Below are 22,674 nucleotides of genomic sequence, written 5' to 3' on the forward strand. Positions count from 1 at the left end.
TAAATATATTTTCAAATTCTATTATTTTTTATCTTTCCCAAATTTTTCAATTAAATTTATAATTTATAAATTTATATTTTTAATAAATTATTATAATATTATAATAATTTTTATTTAATTATTTAATTAAAATTAATAATTTATAATTTTAATCATCTTATTATATAATTAACAATAATATTTTCTAAAACAATTTAATTAAATATTTATTAAATTATATCTTTTTAAATTAAATTTTTATTAAATTTATTTTAATTAATTACAATTAATATTTTTAATTATTTAAATTGTATTTATTTCTAATTAAAATAAATTAATAAAAATAAATATTACTAAATAAATTTATTCATTGATCCATTTTTTATTTTAGTAAATTTTATTAATTAATTTAATAAAATATTTAAAATACTCTAATTTTAACTTTGCCCTAAAGAATTTAATTAATCCCTTTTAAATTTCTAATAATTATTCGAATCATTTCACTAAAAGTCAAATATATTTGAAATTATTTAATTTGGAATAATAATTTATTAAATTTCAAAATATTAAATTATCAACATATTTGGAAATTATTTTTCCATTTAAATTTGAATAAAGTTATAAACTTAAATTACAATTAGTATAAATAAATTTAAAATTTAATAATTTCAAGTGTTTGAATTTAATTCAAAATTAATTAAATAGAATTTGAAATTTAATATAGTTTATAAATAAAGGAAAAAATGAAGTTCAATAATAATTTTAATTAAAAAATTATGATAAATGAAAATCTTTATAAAATAAATTTAAAAACTAAATTATAAAGTATTAAATTGATGAAAGAGATACCAATATTTTAATATTTAAAAATCAAATAAAGAGAATAATAAAATGAATCATTAGTAAAGTGAAATTTAAAGATTAAAATTTAAATAGAAATATTTAAAAGCAATTGTATAAATTTTAAAAGAAATATTAATATTTTGAAATTTAATTAAATAAATAAATTATAAAATTAAAATTTATATTTGAAATAAATTAAATTGAAAAATACAATTTTTAAATAAATTAATATAAAAATGATTTAAAAAATTATATAAAAATTTAAAGAAATTTCAAATGGAAAATTAAATAAGAATTCATTAGATTTTGAATAGAAAGAATAATATATTTGAAGGAGAAGTAAATAATTTTTTATATTGATTTGCCATTAATTTTTTAAAAAATTTTATATATGAATTATAAAAATTTATGACTAAATTTTTAAAGTTTTAAATTTTAATAAAATTTAAGAAATTTATTAAAATTTCAAGATTTGAAATTATTATATAATAATTTTTTGAAATATTAAAATTTGATTTCATTAATGTTTATTTATTTTTTTGTTAAACCAAATATCAATATTATTTTCCTAAAATAATTTCAAAATTTTAATCCCTAAAAATTTAATATTTTAAAATGTTAATAAATCTTGAAAATGTTAATTAATAATTATTGATTTTCATGAATTAAATTAAAATTTGTTATTGGATTTTGTTAAGTTTTAAACCAAATGTTTCATTATAATTTTTAATTTTTAAAGGTTTTATGTTAATAATTTTAATGGACTATTATTCCAATGAATTAAAGGGTTATGGGATTATTTATTAAGAAGATAAGTAATAATTTGATTCATTTAATTTAATTTTATTAAGTAAATTTATTATAAATTCTTATGATAATAATAATTTGAGAAAACCTTTAAATATCCCTATTATAAAAAATAAAATATAATTATTTTATTTATTTTTTTATTTTTAAATTTTTAAAACAAAATTAATTTAAAAATAAAATAAATTAATTTTTTAAATAAATAATAATTTTTAAAACAATTAAAATTTTTAAATACATAAGATTTTATAACTATTTATTTAAAAGTGGATAAGGATTATAGAAGCCCAATAGTTTTGGTCTAAAATTTATGTCTAATTAGATCAACTCAATAAGCCCAAATATAAAGCTGCTCATTTCCTCTATTTAAAATTAAATTAAATGAATATATTATTATCTTCCAGATATCAAGAACAGCATCTATTCAACTGATGAGTTCCGAATGTATTCGTTTAAGGTGCGCCCTTGTTCTCGCGCCTACTCCCATGATTGGACTGAGTGTCCATTTGTTCATCCAGGTGAGAATGCTCGAAGAAGGGATCCTAGGAAGTTCCATTACAGTTGTGTTCCTTGTCCCGATTTCCGCAAGGGGGCATGTAGACGTGGAGATATGTGTGAATATGCACATGGTGTTTTTGAATGCTGGCTACACCCTGCTCAATACCGAACCCGGCTGTGCAAGGACGGTACTAGTTGTGCAAGGAGAGTGTGTTTCTTTGCTCATACTGCTGAGGAACTCCGGCCTCTATATGTCTCCACTGGTTCTGCTGTTCTATCTCCTCGTTCAAGTACTTCTGGTGCTACAGCTATGGATTTTGCTGCAGCCTTGAGTCTGTTACCCGGATCGCCTTCTTCTGTATCCGTAATGTCTCCGTCACCTTTCACACCTCCCATGTCTCCATCTGCTAATGGCATGTCTCATTGTAATGTTGCCTGGCCACAGCCCAATGTTCCGGCCCTGCATCTTCCTGGAAGCAATCTTCAATCTAGTCGCCTCAGATCTTCTCTTAATGCAAGAGACATTCCAACTGAAGACTTCAACTTGCTGCCGGATTTTGATGTGCAGCAACAACAGCTGATAAATGAGTTATCTAGCCTCTCTCAGCCCTCTATGAGTTCTAATTCTTTAAATCGATCTGGTCGATTGAAGACTCTGACTCCATCGAATCTTGATGATCTATTTTCTGCTGAGAACTCATCTCTGCAGTACTCCGATCAAGCATTGGCTGCGGCAGTTTACTCTCCCACCCATAAGTCTGCTGTTTTAAATCAATTCCAGCAGCAGCAAAGCATGTTATCACCTATAAACACAAATTTTTCTCCTAAAAATATTGAACATCCTTTGTTGCAGGCTTCTCTATCTGGTAGGATGTCTCCACGAAACGTAGAACCTATCTCGCCAATGAGCTCTCGGGTTTCAATGTTAGTTCAACGCGAGAAGCAGCAACAGTTCCGCAGCCTAAGCTCTAGGGAGCTGGGTTCTGGCTCCTCTGCCACCGTTGGCTCCCCGGTAAATTCTTGGTGGGGATCCTCCAATGGGAAACCGGACTGGGCGGTCGATGCAGATGGCTCAGGCAAGCTTCGCAGGTCATCTTCATTTGAGCTTGGCAATGGAGACGAGCCCGATTTATCATGGGTTCAATCCCTTGTAAAAGAATCTCCCACTGAGGTCAAAGAGAAAACAGGTGTGCCTGTTTCAGGTGTAACAGTTAATGCTTCTACAGGTCTAGGTTCAAGCATGAACTCTCGAATTGATCCGGTCGATACTGCAGTGTTGGGAGCATGGATCGAGCAAATGAAGCTTGATGAGCTCGTGGCTCAGCAAAACTGAAAACCAGTTTCACTGAACCCTGAGGTAGAGATAACATAAAAAGGTTTTGGTATATAACATTTGTATTCTTTTTTTTGGGATTTTGTTGGTGATGAATGTAGAAGGGAAGCTAAACAGTAACAGCAAGTGGTGAAGGAAAGGGGGGAAAACATTCATTTTTCACCATTTATTATTACAAAGAAACAGTTAAGGAAAAAACAAAGAAGGGTTGAGGATAACCTTTGGCTATTTGTTGAAAGAAATGATGCCCAAACTTGGGGTGTTTTTTACATGCAATATTTTCTGAGATTTCTGATCCTTTGATGATGACGGTGATGATGATGATGTAACATTCAACTATAGTTTATTGCTTAATTTCTATTGCAATATCTTCATTGTTACATATTACTTTCAGCAACCAGTATTAAACGTGACGTAGTTAAATCTTGTGTTTCGTGTGTTGCTGTTTCAATGGCATCAAAAATGGCATCAAATCAAAATCTTGAGGCGTCGATATTAGTAACTTTTAGCCCACCAAGAAAACTCGTTGGAGCAAGTATATTGTCATATCTTACTTTGATATTAGTACTTTTTACCTTCTCTACGGTGCGCCATCAGCTGTCTGTCTTGTAAAGTTATATGGGTGATGATCTTTTTGTCGTAAAGATTAGATTTAATGCGTACAAAAATACTCATTAAAAATGGTATTCTACAATTTAATTGTTTTAAAAATATTTTAAAAATAGAAAAACAGAGGAAAAAGATAGTAGTACGGTTGAAAATTCTCTATAATATAGATACAATATAAATAATTACTAAATTTGTTAAAACTTAGACTAAACTACATTAGTAGTCACTTAATTATATTTTTTTAAAATTATCCAACTATAAAAGTTACAAATTTGTCACTCAACTATTCAATTGTTTTTTTATTCACCCAACTATTTTAGATTTTTGGATGCTTTTATTTTTATGTTAGTAAGATGGTGGCAAAAAAAAAATCGAATAATTGGGCTACATTTTGTAACATTTCATAATTGGGTGACTAAAATAGAAAAATAATAATTAAATGACTACTAACATAATTTTACGATAAAACATATTAAATGTATTGTGCTAATCTTATTGAATTTATTATATTATTTTGGTGCTTTATTAAAAATGTGATATTGGTAAACTAATTAGATTTAAGAAAAAGTTGAGTGGAGATTGCTGTCCCTCCCACCTTTGGGTGCCATTAGTTACAAATTTGTTTATTGATAATCTTCACTAAGCATGCAAAAAGTCTATCTTAAAAGAGATGAAAGTAATAAGTAAAAATGAAAAAAATATATAATGGAGAAGGCAATTTGCAATCAAATTAATTAGTGGCCATAATGATCTTCCAATGGGAATATGACCACCAACTAAATAGTTTAGGTTCTGATAGTGAATTTTTTTTTTTTTTTTTTTTAATATTGGAGGAGAATCATAACAGGCTGTTATTTGGTTGTTTAAAAGGATTGATTTGGACGCTCAAAGATTAAAATCAACAAAGATAAAAATAAAAATAAAAATTCTTTTAAAAAATTGCAATTTGATTTCCTTCCTATCAAATTAATAACTAACTATATAAAAAAGTTGTAAGAGAATTGCCGAAAGTTGATGATACCATGCCACCTTAAAGTATTCTCTTGTTATTTTCTTTCTTTATTCTCCCACTTAATCAAATAATACTTACATTTTTATTATTTTTTTAATAATTTTATCTCTTCTATCTTCATTCCGTCCATCATGTTAACTTTTTGATCGTTTAGGTAAAAAAAATCCCATATGTTTATTCTGTAATTTCTTGTGAAATTCTTAGTTTGGCCCTTGTATGATAGTGAAATTCTCACTTTGGCCCTCCATGTGTTCACATTTGATTGACTTAAATAGTTACATGAGAACTTTTTTAACAAAAAATAGCTTATGGGCTAAAATGATGGACGAAATGAAAGTAAAAGGGGTTAAATGGCTGAAAAAATAGTAAAATGGTCAAATTGAGAATTTTACTATAATACAGGGGCCTAAATAGGTCTTAAACCAAACAAAAACTAACCCAATGGTTTTGAATTTCAGATAGGACTAAAATTTCAAATTAGGGCATAATATTTCAGGAGTTACTTATATTGCCAAATATTTCAAAATGGTCATGTAAAGGTCAAACCTTTATGAAAGTGTTAAGGGCTATTCACACACTTCACCCCTAACGTCTTTAAAATAGAACACATGATAGTTGAATTAAATATTACTTAAAAAGAAAGAGAAAAACTGAAAACATAAATTGAAACATGATATACAACATTTAAAAATCCCTTATCTGAGCACTTTTGAAAAGGTTTGGTCTTATTTGTCTATTTTAAAAGGTTTAGCCTCATTTGAACATTTTTGAAAAATGCTTAATCCCAATGTGACTATTTTGAAACCTTTGGCCCTTATGTGAGCAACTAATAAAAAGTTGAACCCAATTTGAGTTTATAGCTTTACAAATAGGCACAAAATTAATGAAGAGTGTGTTTGATAAGATATTGAGAATTTTTGTTCTATTAAAATGAAATTTCTAAATATTTTAATATGTTTGATAATCATATGAATTTTTCACTTAATAAAAATTTTAGGAATAGAATATGCAAGTGGATTTGCTTATCACTTATTTTATTTTTAAAAACATATATTTGAAATATATTTTTAAATACAAATTTCAAATTATTATTTTAAACTTTATTCAAAATTATTTAAAATAATATAAAATATTATATTAAGATGATTAAAATTACTATAGTAATAATCAAACAATATGATCCTATTTACTGCTTAATTTTACTAATAAACGAAATAGTTTTATAAATAAATTTGCTATTTAGAAATATGTCCCTTTCACTGTAACACGTTTTTCTTTCATCAATTTGCCACGTTCAGAAAGCGGTCGGCTATTAACTTAGTTCAAGGTGAGGATGAATAGGCAGCATGCGCAATGAATTATTTCTACCAAACTTTTTCAGACGCAAGGGAGGGGGGATACGAGTCACTTACTATCTGGAGTTCACACATGAATGGCAGCCATGAATGAGGAGTTAGGAGCAGCATATAGAGAGGAAGAAGTCTTTGCGGCGTTGAAGGGCATGCATACAACGAAAGCATCAGGTTTCCATGGTTTCCCAGCTTTCCTTTTTTAAAGATATTGGCATATTTGGGTACATGATGTGTGTGGTTATTGTTAGTTTTTGAACCGAGAGGTTGAATTGGTTAAGATTAATAAAACGAATATTGTGTTTATTCCTAAAATTTTGAATCCCAAGAATATGAGTCAGTTTCATCCCGTTAGTCTTTATAATGTGCTATACAAAATCATATCGAAGGTGATTATAAATAAATTGCAGAAGGTGTTAAATGTTTGTATTGATGAAGCGCAAAATATTTTTGTTCCGGAAAATGTTGCCTATGACAATATTCTAATTGCCCATGAAATGTTTCACTCATTCAAGAAAAAAGCACCAACTTAATCATATGGATGTTTTGCTTTGAAATTGGACATAAGCAAAACATATGACACATTGGAGTGGGGTCTTTTGGAGAGATGATGGTTCGGTTGGGTTTTAATGAGCCTCTGGTCGATCTTATCTTACATTGTGTAAAATCAGTTACTTATTAGTTATTTTTAATGGTTCGAGGGGAGAGAAATTTTGTAACACCCCTTACCTAAGAAACTCGAGTAATGAATGTTACATTTGGCATTGAACATGATTTACAATATCAAATACTTATAATTTGAACATTTATCAAGGTCACATTACACTTTTTAGAACATAATTAGACTAACAATAAAGTTAATTCTATTTCAAACTCATTTCAAGTGTCTTTTGGCCCAACTAAAAAAAAGTCAATTCTAGGTCTATATGTCTCGAGACAAAGGCTTGAATGTCTCAAAACAATGTCATGCTATTCTAGAACTTTATCTTCAAAGTTGTCTTGTCTCAAGACCAAGACATGACACTGATATTATAACTTTTTAGCTTCAAAGTTATTGTGTCTTAAGACCTGGGAGGGATAGGGGACCTGAAAATTCTATTTTCAAACACCTCCAGGCTATACCAAAACTGTCCACGATCATTCCACACAAAAATCAAAGCTCATAAACTATGTAATGTCTCATATTTATCGTTCAAAACACATTAAACTCAAATATAAGAATAACTAGACACTTTCTTTCTTACTTCATTAATCCATCTATGTACATGTCATACTCTATACCGTGAAATTTATTTCATACCCCATTTTCCCCAAGCCTTGATGATATAATGCGATGTGTTGACGTCGCCACTTCGAATGAGAACTTTAGTTTGATCTTTCACTATGCGTTGAAAAGTAATGCATTAAGCTCTTGAAAGCTTAGTAAGTACCATTGAGTTCAGATCTTATCATTTCTTTGATTTTTATTTACCATAAACATTATTACTATTATAATTCATGAATATATCTTAATAATCAATAGGTTATTTCATATTTACAAAATTCACTAATTTTATCATTTCACGAATTAACATGAATGAAACTTTTATCATAAATCTCTTACCACGACTTATTAGCTATGCTAGACTTGTTTGAACAAGATGGATACAAGAAACATAACATGATACACAGTACAAAAATGTTGGAAACACGGCACCAAAGTGCATAACAGAACATGAGGCATCGAAGTGCAATATCATGAATAACATGAGAGCACTCAGGTTCCTGTGGCATACCAACTATATCCACAAAGTTCAAAGCTTGTAACACCCTTAACCCATATCCGTCGCCGGAACGGGGATTACCGAGCATTACCAGAGTTTACAGATCAAATACAGACATTTCATATCACTTCACATTCATATACATGAAACCAATCATATTGTCCCTTATATGAGCTCTTGAGGCCCATAATACACGTTAGAATCAAGTCGGGACTAAACTAGGAACTCAGAAAATTTTTCGCAAAATATCAAAATTTTTCCAAGGTGCAAGGGACACACACCCATGTGGTTAGACTGTATGGCTCACACGGTCAAGAAATACGCCCGTGTCTTAGGCTATGTGGGCATTCGAAATAGGGGTGTTACAACGCTAGTCCACATGGGCACTTGAATATAACTGAATTTACAATAATTAATCATGAATAATTTGTTCCATGATTTCATTAAAATTTCAGGTTTCTTTCATTCTAGTTTATTATTTAATATTACACGAATATATAATTTCGAATATTAAAATTTTCAAGAATATTTTTTTTATACTTTCGTTCCATGACTAACTACGATATTTATTCATACTAGTATTTATTTCACAATTTAGCTACACTTTTTTACTTTTTCAATTTACTCCTCATTTTTCCACGATTTAAAGAACAATTGTAATTTCATTTACAATAATCACAAAACTTTATTTAGTAAATTCTAAATTCACAATACACCTTATATTTCGTGTTCTCTACATCATTTTCATTTATCAAATAATATGTAAAACTTTCACGTACTTTTCAATTTAGTCATTTTTATCACAATTTCAATATTAACTATCATATAGCACTTTAATCTATTAATTCATCATAATATCTTATTTCACATGTATAATTTATATGCTTGTCGCTTTTCTTATTTAAATACATTTCACAAAGGTCACGAGTTAGTCCTTAAAATCATAAACAGAGAAAACAATTTGGTTAAAAGCTGAAAAACATAAATGATTCGCTTATGTGAAAACACATATACGAATTTAATCTAAGATTTATTGCTATAAATATCACAAACCAATTGGTTCATGAATAGAAGGTGCAAACTTGGAAATGGCCTCATGTGTGCATCAACACCCATACAGACTCGATGTTTTCATGGTTGAGGCTATGGCCAGTGTTAGTGCATTGAGTTTTTCAGAGGAGTTGGGTTTTCTTCATGTAGAGATTGAGGGGGATTCTTTAACTGCTATCAAGAAATTCCGAACATCGGGGGTGGATTGCTCAACAATCAGTGCATTTGTCAAATATGGGAAAGATATTGGGAATCAATCCTTACATTGTAAGTTCTTGCATGTTCCAAGAGAGGCAAATAAAACTTGCTCGTAAAGGTCCCAAATTAGACGGGTCGGTTTACTGGATGGAAGAGACGACGACGGCTGTGATGGATGTTGTAAATGTTGATAGACGTAGGTATCAGCCTTGGTAAGTTGGATAGGTGTTGCGATTGAAGTTTCACTCGCAATCGGCATGGTTGTTAGCTAAGAAATCTGGTTGCATGTTGTTTCTTTGCCTATTTTCCTCTCTGTTTTGGTGTTCTAACAGTGGAAATAGGTTTTGGCTAAGCTGGGAGCAAAGGATAGCCTTGGTAGGGATAGCTGGGGGTTTTTTGTTTCTCTTCTTTTGGTTTTGGTGGATGGTTGTCCAGCCCAAAGGTTTTGTTTTCATTTATGTTCCCAAGTTACTTTTCCCACTTCTTTTTAATGAATCAGTTGGCACTCTTCTAAAAAAAAAAAAAAAGTCTCTTTCTTAAGAATAATTATCATTTTCTTAATTAGATTCCCTTTGGCATTAGTTCATTTTATAAAAATTAAATGTTAGGTATAAAATAACTTACACATATAATGGAAAATAGATAAACACCACCCTAGCTAATAATCATTTAACTCAAATATACAATCTCAATTTAGAGGGATTCTGTTGTAATTTTGAATTTATTCCTTGCAAAATTATAATTAAAATTATTAAATATATCTTTGACAAGGGTAATCAAGGGTGACTGCTCCATTAACAATCATTCGTGAATTTTTTATGGTATCATATTTACTGACTAAGGTTTAAACACAATTTATTTCCCTTCTCACCATGGCCTCATCTTCCTCCTGCTTTATAATGTCTTTCCCTTCAGTTCACAATCAAATAATAATCAAGCTCGCTTACTCTAATTATCTTCTTTGGAAAACTTAAATTATTCCAATCATTTGCAGGCAACAAACAATTTATCACATTGACTCCAAGCCTCTTCCACCTAATGAATTTAACAATTCTCCCAACTCTAATACACAACATAGTATATTAAAGGCCAAATCGTGTTAAGTTAAATCTTTGATTGTTTTTTTGTATATATTCTCTATTAAGTTATTGGTGCCTTTGCTGTTGCTTGGTCTTGACTACAAGTCACTTATGCTTCGAGTTTTAGAGTTCAAATTCACACTCTAAAGAAATAGTCTTTAATACTTTATCTTGGGACAATGAATCCATCGCCACTTACATGGGTTGTGCCAAGAAATTGGTTGATTAGCTTATTGCACTTGATGTTTCCATCTCCGAAGATGATCTTATTGATCATATTGTGGGTGGTCTTCACCTATATTACAAACCCATCACACTTAATACTGAATCAAGGTTAACTTATATTTCCTTTGACGATTTATTTGGCTTACTCCATGAAGAAATGTGGTTAAAAATTTCAAATGACTCTTAATCTTCCTATCATTGTTCACTGTAGTACTCGCCAAAGCACTACTGGTGGCACACGAGGTAAAGGCCGTGGAAATACATGTGGGGGCTATTAATCTAATTTTGGTTGTGGATGTTAACCTTCCAAACTCATTTGTTGTAATTTTGAGGGTTGAGACACATCTCCAAAAAAAATGTACGAGTCTCAAATCTAACAGCTATATTGATTAAGATTTTTTATTGACGATCAATTACACTTCATTTTTCATTGCACTCACTAAACTATGGATCATCGATACTTGAGTAACACATCACTTGAATGTAATTTTTTTATTAATTATACTCATTTGAAAATGATGTTACGTGCTTGAATACATTTGAACCCATAATTTTTAAGAGATTTTAACATTAATGGTGCCAACTGAACAAATTTATCGTTATAAAATGTAAGTTGTGAAAGAAAATGTAGATATTATTTTATATATTTATACATTCTTTGTCATATAATGTATATCCATCTACGTATATAATTGATTGTATGAGTTTGGGAATCTCTAGTAAAATGAATATATAAAATATGTAGCCATTTTATATAAGGAATGCCAGTTTCATTCTTACATTAGCAAAAGGGACATAGGCCAAAAATATATGCAAAAGTTGGCCCCATACTCAATTATGAAAAGAAGGGAAAGAAAGAAAAGATTGGTGACTCGCATATTTAGGTTTTTATTTGTATTATAACCCTTTGTAAGTAATGTAGATTCAGTTTGATATGTTGATTCTTTTTGTGCCCAAAATATTTGGATGGAGCCCAACTATTTATTTATTTGTCTAAATAACAGATAATTAAATCTATTTCAAGAGGGAAAGGGAAGGCTTCCTAATTCCCAAATTCAGATAGAAGCATTTTAGGTTGGTAGCATATTCAAGGAACTGATATTTTTAGTAAAAGATTGAAAATAGCACTCTAACCTTACTCAACTAATTTTTGTTTGCATCTACCTTTGGCATTTGCCATTTTCCAATAAATTCTCTTTTGATATATATAGCTTAATATTTGTTAGACCTAAAATTTGTGTCTTTTTTATTACATAATCATAATTTAATGTACTTTATATTTATATAGATTTTAAAAGAGATTAATACTTTATTTTGATAGTTTTATATGGCTTTTGCGATGGGATATATATATATATATATATATATATATATATATATATATATATATATATGTTATGTTTATACTCGTTTATGGGTCGGGTTATTTATTCAGACTCAAGATCTACTTGAAAATTAAGAAGGGTTGAGTAAAAATGTTAGATTCGAAAAATTAGTTTGGGCAAAAAATTAGGTCTGTTTAAAATGTGGGTCGAGCTTGAACTTTTAAGGCTCAAGTCCGCCCAACTCATTTTAAGTTTATAATACTTTATATTATATTATTTTTTATATATTATATAATTCATAACACATTAAAATAAAATAAAATATATGCTAATTTAGAAAAGATAAATTCAAGCCTAACTTAACCCGCCCATATTTTATTTTTTGAATTAATTTTACTTAAAAATATTTTTTAAAATATAATACACTAAACGCACTAAGAAATGCTAAAATAAAAGTTTTGTAACACGTTACAAATATATTAAAAAGTATTTATATAAAAAAAAACACTATCACAAATATAATAAATGTTTTATTGGATTAAATATAATTTTAAAATTTTATATTTTAGGTTAGGTTATTTAGTTGGGTAAGTTTAATGATTTTAAACTTTAATTTTAATTTAATAATATGTATTTTAAATAGCTTTTCTTCATTTTAATTTATATATCTTCTTACTACATCAATATCTATTTCATGCATTTCTAATAACCATTTCATAAATCATTATTTCATAAATTTCATTTCTATATTTCAATTCAAAACTTATTCTCAAGAAAATATTTATTTCTATTCATAATCAATCAATAACAATCAATTGTTCAAGACTTTAATATAATCATTCAGTAATCATCAGTTATTCAAGAACATTAATCTTTCAATAATTATTTAAACCAACATTTTTCAATAAAAATAATTATAATTAATTCATATTATTATATTCAATTAACTCATACACTATTTCATTATTTCCTATTCATTCTATTTTTACTTCTTATTTCCATATCTCAATTTCAATTCATAATTTCACTTTCTCATACTTTCAATAGTTCAATCGATCAAATTCATTCGATTTTCTCATTTCATTTATTCAACTAATTTCAATATCGATGACTCGATATTTAACAATTTCATGAACCTTAAGTTCATGCTTCAAATCTCATGTCTCAATTCAATTCATAATTCAACTCATAATTTTTTTCTCATATTTTTAATAGTACGATTAATCAAATTTATTTAATTTTCTCATTTCAGTTATTCATCCTATTAACAAACTTGGACCTTGGCGGATACACGAATCCAACCAACACACCAGTATTGACTCAAGGTCAAAGCATCCCTGAACACTTTCAATCCTATGACATGCTAACTATATCAGACTCAGTCTAACTAGTTAATAGGGTATTCAAATCATTTTTCTATTTCAAATTCACTTTCAATTCAATCACAATTCAATTCAAATTCACTTTTTTACTTTCTAATCAATATACAATTCAATACCAACACATATTTCAGATAAGCACATATAATTATACTTTGATTCAATTCAATCCACTTTTCAATCAATACACAATTCACATATTCACCATATTCATAATTTAATCTACTTTTATTCAATTCATATTTTCGATTCATTTTCCAATCAAGTTCAAATCACTAATCACTTTTCAATTAATATACATTTCAAATAATCACATATTTTCTTTATTCAATTCATTTTGATTCAATTCAAATCACTTTTAATTTCTAATTTGTTCACATTTAATTTCAATAGCTATAAACACCTTTAAATCAATTTCATTCAAATCAATATCATTATTTCAATTACTTTCCTAAATTTATCTACCATGCATTTTAATTAAAATATAACAATTAATAATAAATAGATTTGAATTATAGTAATACAAACCAGATCTATTCGATTACTCCTCGACAACTTTTTCTTTTCCTTTCGGTGCCGATGCTTAAGGTTCTTTGCTAGCTACGAAAATTAAAATAATTATACTACTAATTACAACACTAATTATAATAAATAATTGAATTTCTAATCAATTGCTACCTTATTCCCAATTTAATCCTAACTAATTTTACTTACTTTTCTAATTCAATTCACACTCTATTTCTATTCAAATTTCATCCATATTCAAATTTAACTATTTATTTTTCAGCATATTTTCTTAATTTCGAATTTTCCTCAATTTAGTCCCTACAACATAAAACTTATAGCTTACTTCACAATTTAATCCCTTTATCAATTCTAACTTAAAATTCTTTCAATTAAATCCCTAGTTCCATAATTTGTCCAACATTAACCCTACTTGAAAACCTATGAACTCTCAAAATATCAACTTAATTTCATCAAAACCTTGTTTTAAAGCTTTTAAAACATCAAATTTGAGTAAAAATAACATAATTGACTTACCAATTTAAACTTCAAACTTCAAATCCCTAGTTTTTCATTTTTCTTTTCTTTTTTTCTTTCCTTTCCCTGTTTCGAATGCTCTCTGTTCTTTCTCCTTTCTTTTCTTTTGTTTTATTCTTTTATACTTTATATATATATACTTTATTTTATTTATTTACTTAACATATATTATAATATATTTATTCTAAATATCTATTAAGTATTTAATCATATATATACAAATATACACCATCAATTCCATACAATTGTCATCATTTATTTTATTTTTCACACTACAATCTTATAATTTAGTTATTTAATTAACAATAATATAATTTAATCTAATTATCTATTACTTTAATATTAAGTAAATAAATTATTTTATAACAAGTGTACGTATATCTATTTATTACAAATGTACCAATATTTTTATTACAATTTTCATTATTCAATTTGTTTATTATACAAAATCTCATAATTTAATTATTTATCTAATAAATATATTTTAATTTACTAATGATAAATAATAAATAATAAATATCTTATGCTTAACTAATAAGCAAATTAAATCTATAATTTACAATTGTATGCTTATTTTTAATTACACATGTATATCATTAGTATCACACCTTTGGCTTCATTTTAATTTATTTAATAATAATAATACAGTTATAATAATACTACTACTAATAATAATTAAATCTACTTGCCGCCTCAACCATTGAGAAATGGTTTATTTGTCATTGTGATCCCCCTTTCTTTTTATTAATCTATAATTAAACTTTTACCCTTAATTCAATTTAATCATTTTTCCTAATTACTCTTAATTAGGCTAAATTCACCTAATTAGAACCTAATTAGGCACACCACTAGTTTCATAAAAGTTTCTAATAATTATTTACGAACTCATTTCACTAAAACGGAGGCCCGATATTGCACTTTTTTGATGCCCGTTAATTTTGGGTCATTATATAATTTTACGCATCATGACAATAAGTTGTAATAAATACTTCTTATTACAATTAGCTTTTAGTCAAGAGTTAAATTCTAAATCATTTTAGAATTTCTGAATGTGCGATATATGTTCAAGTTGCTCTACCACATGCACAAAATGAGTATTCAAATAAATTTGGGAATGTATATTAATTATGAGTCTCATTCTATTATTATATGTTTCAAATGAATTGGAGATTCAATCATGACATGATTTGTGATCACATTTGATAGTTTTCCCAACATTAGGAGGAGAAAAATAATAGTTGGATAAATAAATTACTTGGAATGAACTATCATTATTTATATCTTCGTAGAAAGTGATTTGAACCAGAAATTCAAAAACATAATTCATTTTATTAAAAGCTAACTACTAAATGCATTTACTGATATGATGAGAATAAGTAGTATATACCAACTAATGTTTTGATTTAAATTGAAGTCTCAATAGGACAACTTGTTAGAATAAAATGAAAATAATGCATACCTGAAGCATGGTAGATCCATTCGATCCAAAGATGAAAATTTTCGTAAAAGAAGATAATAAATATAAATAGTCATATTGTGGAGACGGGTGTTCCTAAAGAGACCCAATATATAACTAATTATTAAAACTCTAGAAGAGATTCAAATACTTGAATCTGAAGATGAAATAGTGAAAATAAAGTGATTTCGATAAGTTATGTTAATATGATAAAATATTGAAATGTGAAAATAGCAAGTTATCAACAACAATTTTGCATGCAATATTATTATTGAAATAATGAAAAAAAAATGAGAATCTTAAATAAAATTATAAAAAAATATAAACATAGAGTAATTGGCCAAAGTGGAAAGATACAATTCAAGTAGAATTAAATTTCTGAAGTTTTTGAACCAATAGTCTAGACATCTGCCAATGAGTAGTTTTGCGGAAAAAAAGAAGAAGAAAAATGAAGTTTTTCACTAAGTCTTGACATTGTACGAGAAGGTATAATATTCTTTTATGATGGATGCAATAACCTTTAGATATCTTATTAGTATGACAGTTCATAAAAGATTTGACAAGCACCTTATGATTGTTGTTACAATCTTTATATAAATCACTATATAGTAGAAATTTATATTAAAATTTTTGAAGGATTTAGAATGCTATAAGCATACAAAATTCCTAGAATATTGTTCAGAACAATTGTGTAAATATTTATATAATTTGTTTTGAACATATGTATTATTATAGAATTGTCATTACCATAGTTCTATTATGTTTGTTGTTGAAAACTCCTAAAATGATCAAAATATATTTTCCCAAAAAATTTCCTCACTCATGACTTTCACAAAAATTGGTGATATAAATCTTAGCAAATATGTTCAAATGATCATTTGGAAAGCTAGCATTCAAGATTTGAATACGTAGAATATGATATATTATGTGATGTTGTCATGAGATGGAGTAAATACATGCGAAATTTTGTTCCATTGGATTTTCCTGGTTAAGTTTTTAACCAAATAGCATGTTATGCGTATTATAATTATATGTACTATTTTTTCACAAGGTTTTTATGTTAATAAGGTTTTAATGGGACATATTATCTACCAATGAACATTCAAGGATGAGCGTTATGATTATTTTATTATTAAGTAGATGTTTATTAAAGTCAAGATAAGTTTGATATTCATTATGACTTTAATTTTATTACCAGTAAACTTTTATATCATAAATACTTCTTATGTCTATAAATATATAGATTTTGAGGAAACACTTTAAATATCCCTATTGATAAATAAATATATAATTTTTTTATTAGTTGTTCTTTACTCTCTTTATTTCATAACATTTTCAATTTAAAAATAAAAATATAATTAATTTTTAAAATGAAAATAAATAATATTTTATAAACTAAATTCAACCTAATTTTTAAATACGAATAAAGGATTTAATAACCTATTATTATTTTATAATAGTGGATGCAAAAGGGATTATGAATAGAAGCCCAATAGTTTTGGGCTCTAAAATTTATGTCCTAATTAGATCAACTCAATAAGCCCAAATATAAGCAAGCTCGCCTCATTTTCCTCTATTTAAAATTAAAATTTAAAATGCAAATATATATATTATTTTAAATTTTTAAAATGGAAAAAAACCACCACGAGAAAGAACACATTGTTTCCCGGCACTCAAGTGATACTCTTCTCTTTGAAATATTTCAATGGATTCTTAAGGTTCTAAATTTTCTATTCATCAGCAGCATGATTGTTAGCTAAGCATTCACAATCTTACCTTTTAATTCTTTTTTCTTTTCTTTTTCTTTTTTAATTTGGCAATATCTGTTAATAATAAAGAAATTCCTAAATTTATGTGTATCGGCTGATAATAATTACTTCCTGTGTTCCTCTTTCTGTTTGGTATTCTTCTTTCTTTCTTTTTTTGTTTGTTTCTTTCGATATAAGATTTCATATATTTTTCCGGATGCTGTACTTTCTAGGGTTTTGTACATTCTTAGTTCAAGTGACATAGTTTTTTTTTTTTTTTAAATATGGCTTTGAGTTTGATTTTTCATTCTTTTCAGTTAATTTAACTTTGATTTAATTTTTCGCCTAGTTATTTTATTTTTTTGGATGCTGTATTTTCTCGGTTGTTTTTTTTTTTCTTTTAACATTTCTTAGTTCAAGGGACTAGGGTGCTTATTTTTCTAAAGTTTGGGTTTGACTTTGATTTTTCAGACTTTTTAGTTCATTTATCCACCACGGTAAACTATTACTCCAGCATTAGGTTAATGAAGGATTTTTCTTGAAATCTGTCCAAGTAGTTCATACCTGAGATAATTTTCTCTCCATTAATCAGGTTTATTATGTTTCATTTGTCGCTAAATTTATTTTTCATTGCGCATTTCCGCGCATAAGATTGTAAATTTAGCCAAATGTGGTTAAACACAACGATCTTCTCGTTCCTGAATGATGTCATCTTTAAAGGTTTTTTTATTATTAAAAATAAAGTTTATTTATTGGTTTTCATATGTATAATTTTTCATTCTTAAAAGGTATTTTTTTGGTCTGAATTCTTATAGGGGTTCAAACTTACGAAACTCGTGTTTGTAACAGGTAAATCAAGTGCTTGCTCTTGACTTGGTCCGATGTTTCGCCCTTACTCTTATGGTCCAAGAGCTGCATGGCTTTGGATCATTGAGTACGTATCAAGCTTTCCCCAGCTAGATATTTCCATTATATCCGGTACAGACAAATACAAATCTCATGGTGTTTGTTGACTATTTTGGGTCTTTTACCTTTTTCTTTCTTCTTTCAGGTCTGATTGAAACAGCTCCAATTTTACCAGAGGACCTAGAAGAAAATACAAGTGAAAGGGTTGCTTTAAGATGCTTGGAGGAGTTATTTGGTCCTCAAAACAGTCATGGAAGTGTTGCTCCCGTTTCAAGAGCTGTTTTGAATCCTTCTGCAAGCTGCGATGATGTTCTTGATCACATACTGTATCACATACTGCAAAAGGTCAAATATCAAATATAGTCTAGTTTCAGCATTGCACTATAAATTTGGTTGTCTTGAAAGAACAATACAGTCTAGTTTCAGCATTGCACTATAAATTTGGTTGTCTTGAAAGAACAACTTTTTTTGTGTCACTCGTAAGACCTTGCTAGCTGAAATGCATGCACTGTCAGTTACAACTATCTTTCTTTATCAGGTCCCATTATCTGATCTGAAAAATGCTGGACCAGAGCTTTTGAGATGGGATGGTCACTCCTTTATTGAGCATAAAAGAGCCACCCTACCTAAATGTGCATTAGAACAGGTAAAACTGGATTCTTCTTCTTCTTCTTTTAAGTTTCTTTGTTCCTGGCTTCCTGCTGCTATGATGCGATAATGGCGCCAAGCTTCACTCCTTTTGTTTTCTCTCATCCAAGTTTCTTTTTTTTTTCTTTCTAAATTTGTTTTTCGTTTCTCATTGACCTTTTCTGTAACAGTTGAAAGATGTTATTTTGCTGGACGACCCTTATCTTGATGGCAATGAAAATGGGCCTCCATCACGGTCTGATGACAGCAATGATGAAAATGGTAATCAAGAGGGTAACTTGATTCCACAAATTAAAAAAAATGAAGAGTTGCTTGGAAGAAATCCAATTCCGTCGAAGAGGTCTAGAGATGAGTTGGTTGCTGGAAATTCGAAGGGAATAGTCAGTGTTAACCATGGTAGTATGCAATGTGATCTTCATTTGAATGCAAAGAAGTCAAAGCTAGTTGCGAAGCCCGCTTGTACTATTCAGGCTGTTGCGGAGCTTCCAATTCACCTGCATGATGATGATGAGCGGTTGGAAGATGAATCTCAAAGGATTATGAAGGTTACTGAAATAGGGACTAATAACTTGGGAAAGGTTTCTCAGATAGGTGAGGGTAATCGAGATTTATGTGTTGCCTCAAGGACCCCTGGGCTGATTGATGCTGTTGGTCGTGTGGAATTGCTGGACAATCAGATGGAAAATGTTCAAAATGATAATACTGACATGATGGTCGAGCAAAAGCATGGAGATATAATTTGCCCAAATGTTGTGATTAACGAATCCAGTCCTGTTGAAAATGGTGCACCGGTAAAGGAATCTAGTGGTGATGTGGGTGGAAATATTGATCACGATTTTACATCAAGTTCCCAAAATTCTATCTCCGCTGATGGGTTACAAGAAAATGTTGATCTGAATGGGGAAAAAGCTGACATGGATCATCCTTGTGTGGAACAGATATGCGAAGATGAAGATGAGATCTTTAACATTTCCTTAAAGAAGAACCTTTTCTTGAGTTCACAGCACATGGCTAGTCAAGATCCTGTTCAAAATGCTGACTGGACAGAACAAAATTCTTGTGTCAAGTGTAATCAAAATGGTCGGTTGTTGGTCTGTACTTCTAGTGGTTGCCTGCTTGCGGTTCATGAGAGCTGCTTGAATTGCCCTGCAAGATTTGATGATAAGGGCCACTTTCTTTGCCCTTTCTGTGCATGCTCTGTTTCCATCTCAAATTATCTAGAAGCTAAGAACAAGATCATCTTGGCAAGGAAGAAACTAGTTGCATTTATGGGGCTTATGGGAAAACTTATTCAGGAGCAGGGGAGGTCTTGGAATCATTCAAAATTAAATGGCAATGAAAACCTTGCTGGAATTCAGGAGAGTGGGCATCTAGGGAGAGAGCATGAACACAAACAGGAAGAACTACCAGCCAAGCTTAAAACCTCTGATGATAATCCAACCACTGAAAACACTGAAACTTTCCCCATAAATCAGGTAGAAGTTGAAGGAGATGACATACTAAAGGAAGTTGTAGGGCCTCAGATTACTGATGCAAGTCAGAAACTTGTCAATAGTGATGGAGAGGAATCATCTACCAGTGCAGATGATAAGTATATAATATCTAGTCATTCTACAAGGTCCAAAAAAAGTGAAACAAGGCAGTAAGTTCCCTTTGCGTAAATTGATAACATGCATGCATCTTCAAGCATACACACGCAAACAGGCACACACATATACACCATTTCTGACACATTTTTTTTTTTAATTTTTAACATGCTTCTGCAATCAATTTTATTATTTTTGTGGGAAGAAATGAGTTAGCCTTTGATTTGATTGATGATTAAATCTTAACAAGATTCTTATTTGTAGATCATTCTCGCCAACTCGACGATTGAGAAGAAAGAAAGCTCCATGGACGAATGACGAAGAAGAGATGCTCAGGGTAATTACTTTCTTTCATAGGTCGTAGAAGTTATAGTTGATAGTTTTGAAGTTCATATACTTGTATACTCCTGGTGTTACAAGAGTGAACTTTCTGAAATGTTTATTTACCAAGCACGTGGCTTGTAATACATGTCAAGCTTTCTTGTAAGATTTTTACTGGCTATTTTGTGCTTGCAGAAGGGAGTGCAGGAGCTTGCAAATGAGGATGGGACAGTTCCATGGAAGAGAATTTTGGAGTTTGGTACCAATGTGTTTCTTATGGATAGGACTGCAACAGACCTCAAGAATAAGTGGAGAAGTATGTGCAAGGATAGCCCGGGATGCAAATGATATGATGTCACAGCCTTGTGATTTTGCATATAAGATGATGTGATTTATATATCTCGGTTAAGTCATCTCTTTTTGTTTTAAAGGAAGTAGGTGAGTTCAATAGCTCTGTTATGATTTACTGTATTCAGGGCTACAGCATAAGTAATAGGAAGTTGGAAATGGGTTTTCCCCCTGTTTTTGTCTTTTGTGAAATGAAATACTTGTTTGGCTTTGATGGAATTGGAAGCCAGTATTTTGAATGATGTTAGTATATATCATCTATGTACCTTTGGTCATCTCTAATGCTAAGGTATGGCTAGTTTACCTAGCTAGTTTAATCCTAGCTATCTCCAAATTTGATGTTTTACATGCATTTGATGGGGAGTGTATAAGATGTTATATATTGTAGGGTGCGGGAATTCAGCTTCACAATTCTATTCTTTGAGAACAAGAGTGTTGAAAGAATAGGGAAACTCACCCTTGCTTGCAAGATTTTAGTTGAACTTTAATCCTTAACTATTAGGTGTGAATTTATTTCCTTGCAACACGGGCTGCTGATTAAGGGTGTGGACTGGTGTATTGTTGGGACTCTGTCTGCTAGTTGTAAAAGCTCAAGGGCTTCCTCTCAGGGTTCTGTCGTTTGAGAAACAAGTAGGTTAAGGTGGCATATTACTTTACAAAAGCATACCCTAATTCTGGGCTAGAAGCCGGCTGATCCGGACATGAGTTTTTTCATGCCAGGATGGCTCAGATTGGATTTAAATAATAAAAAAGAATCTATTTAAATTTAATTATAAAATTATAATATAAAAATAGATTCTTTATTGATTTATAAAAAATAATAATACGGGTCATTGAGCTAAGCCTAACTGAATTTGGGCGTTCTACTCTTGGCTCTTAGATATGGGACTTCTTTTTCTCAGCACTAGTCCCCTATTCAAAAGGGAGGGGCGGGGGGGTGGGGTGGAGTATGTCTTTCTGGAGGACCGTATTTGATTGTCAAAGATATGACCAACACTATTAATGCAAAGGGAAGGTTATGAATGCTAAGATCATATTCGGTCATGCAAAATGAGACTACATTAGTTAGATTTTTTCTTACACAATATACACATGTTTTAGTATATCCAAGAGTACCATAAAGTTTGAACTAGTCTTAATGTCAACGTTGAACTTGAAGTCTTTGTTATTA

General features: G+C 29.4%; 2 protein-coding genes across 4 annotated transcripts; both read left to right on the plus strand.

Annotated features, from left to right (window-relative positions):
- The first annotated feature begins 2,031 nt into the window (after positions 1-2,031).
- On the plus strand, positions 2,032-3,883 carry LOC108457093 (zinc finger CCCH domain-containing protein 30-like). The gene has a single exon (XM_053019532.1). It carries the CDS (start codon positions 2,072-2,074, stop codon positions 3,458-3,460), a length of 1,389 nt encoding a protein of 462 aa, XP_052875492.1. The 5' UTR covers positions 2,032-2,071; the 3' UTR covers positions 3,461-3,883.
- A 13,678-nt stretch (positions 3,884-17,561) lies between these two features.
- LOC108457340 (uncharacterized) lies at positions 17,562-21,825 on the plus strand. 3 transcript variants are annotated; one of them, XM_017756350.2, is made up of 7 exons: positions 17,562-17,664; positions 18,544-18,672; positions 18,746-18,945; positions 19,139-19,246; positions 19,419-20,890; positions 21,099-21,171; positions 21,351-21,825. In XM_017756350.2, the coding sequence occupies exons 2-7, from the start codon at positions 18,576-18,578 to the stop codon at positions 21,501-21,503; spliced, it is 2,103 nt and encodes a 700-aa protein (XP_017611839.1). In that variant the 5' UTR covers positions 17,562-17,664; positions 18,544-18,575; the 3' UTR covers positions 21,504-21,825. The 3 variants fall into 3 exon arrangements, with proteins under 3 accessions (XP_017611839.1, XP_052875510.1, XP_017611840.1); XM_053019550.1 differs by having other exon boundaries at positions 17,585-17,623; XM_017756351.2 differs by lacking the exon at positions 17,562-17,664 and adding an exon at positions 17,691-17,847.
- Positions 21,826-22,674: the final 849 nt, after the last annotated feature.

Source organism: Gossypium arboreum, chromosome 9, assembly GCF_025698485.1.
Source record: "Gossypium arboreum isolate Shixiya-1 chromosome 9, ASM2569848v2, whole genome shotgun sequence".
NCBI lineage: Eukaryota > Viridiplantae > Streptophyta > Magnoliopsida > Malvales > Malvaceae > Gossypium > Gossypium arboreum.

Coding starts and splice junctions, on each gene's coding strand:
- LOC108457093 (XM_053019532.1), top strand. CDS start 2,072: ATGTATTCGTTTAAGGTGCGCCCTTGTTCTCGCGCCTACTCCCATGAT.
- LOC108457340 (XM_017756350.2), top strand. CDS start 18,576: ATGTTTCGCCCTTACTCTTATGGTCCAAGAGCTGCATGGCTTTGGATC. Junction 18,673..18,745: donor AGATATTTCCATTATATCCG/GTACAGACAAAT, acceptor TTCTTCTTTCAG/GTCTGATTGAAACAGCTCCA. Junction 18,946..19,138: donor TGTATCACATACTGCAAAAG/GTCAAATATCAA, acceptor TTTCTTTATCAG/GTCCCATTATCTGATCTGAA.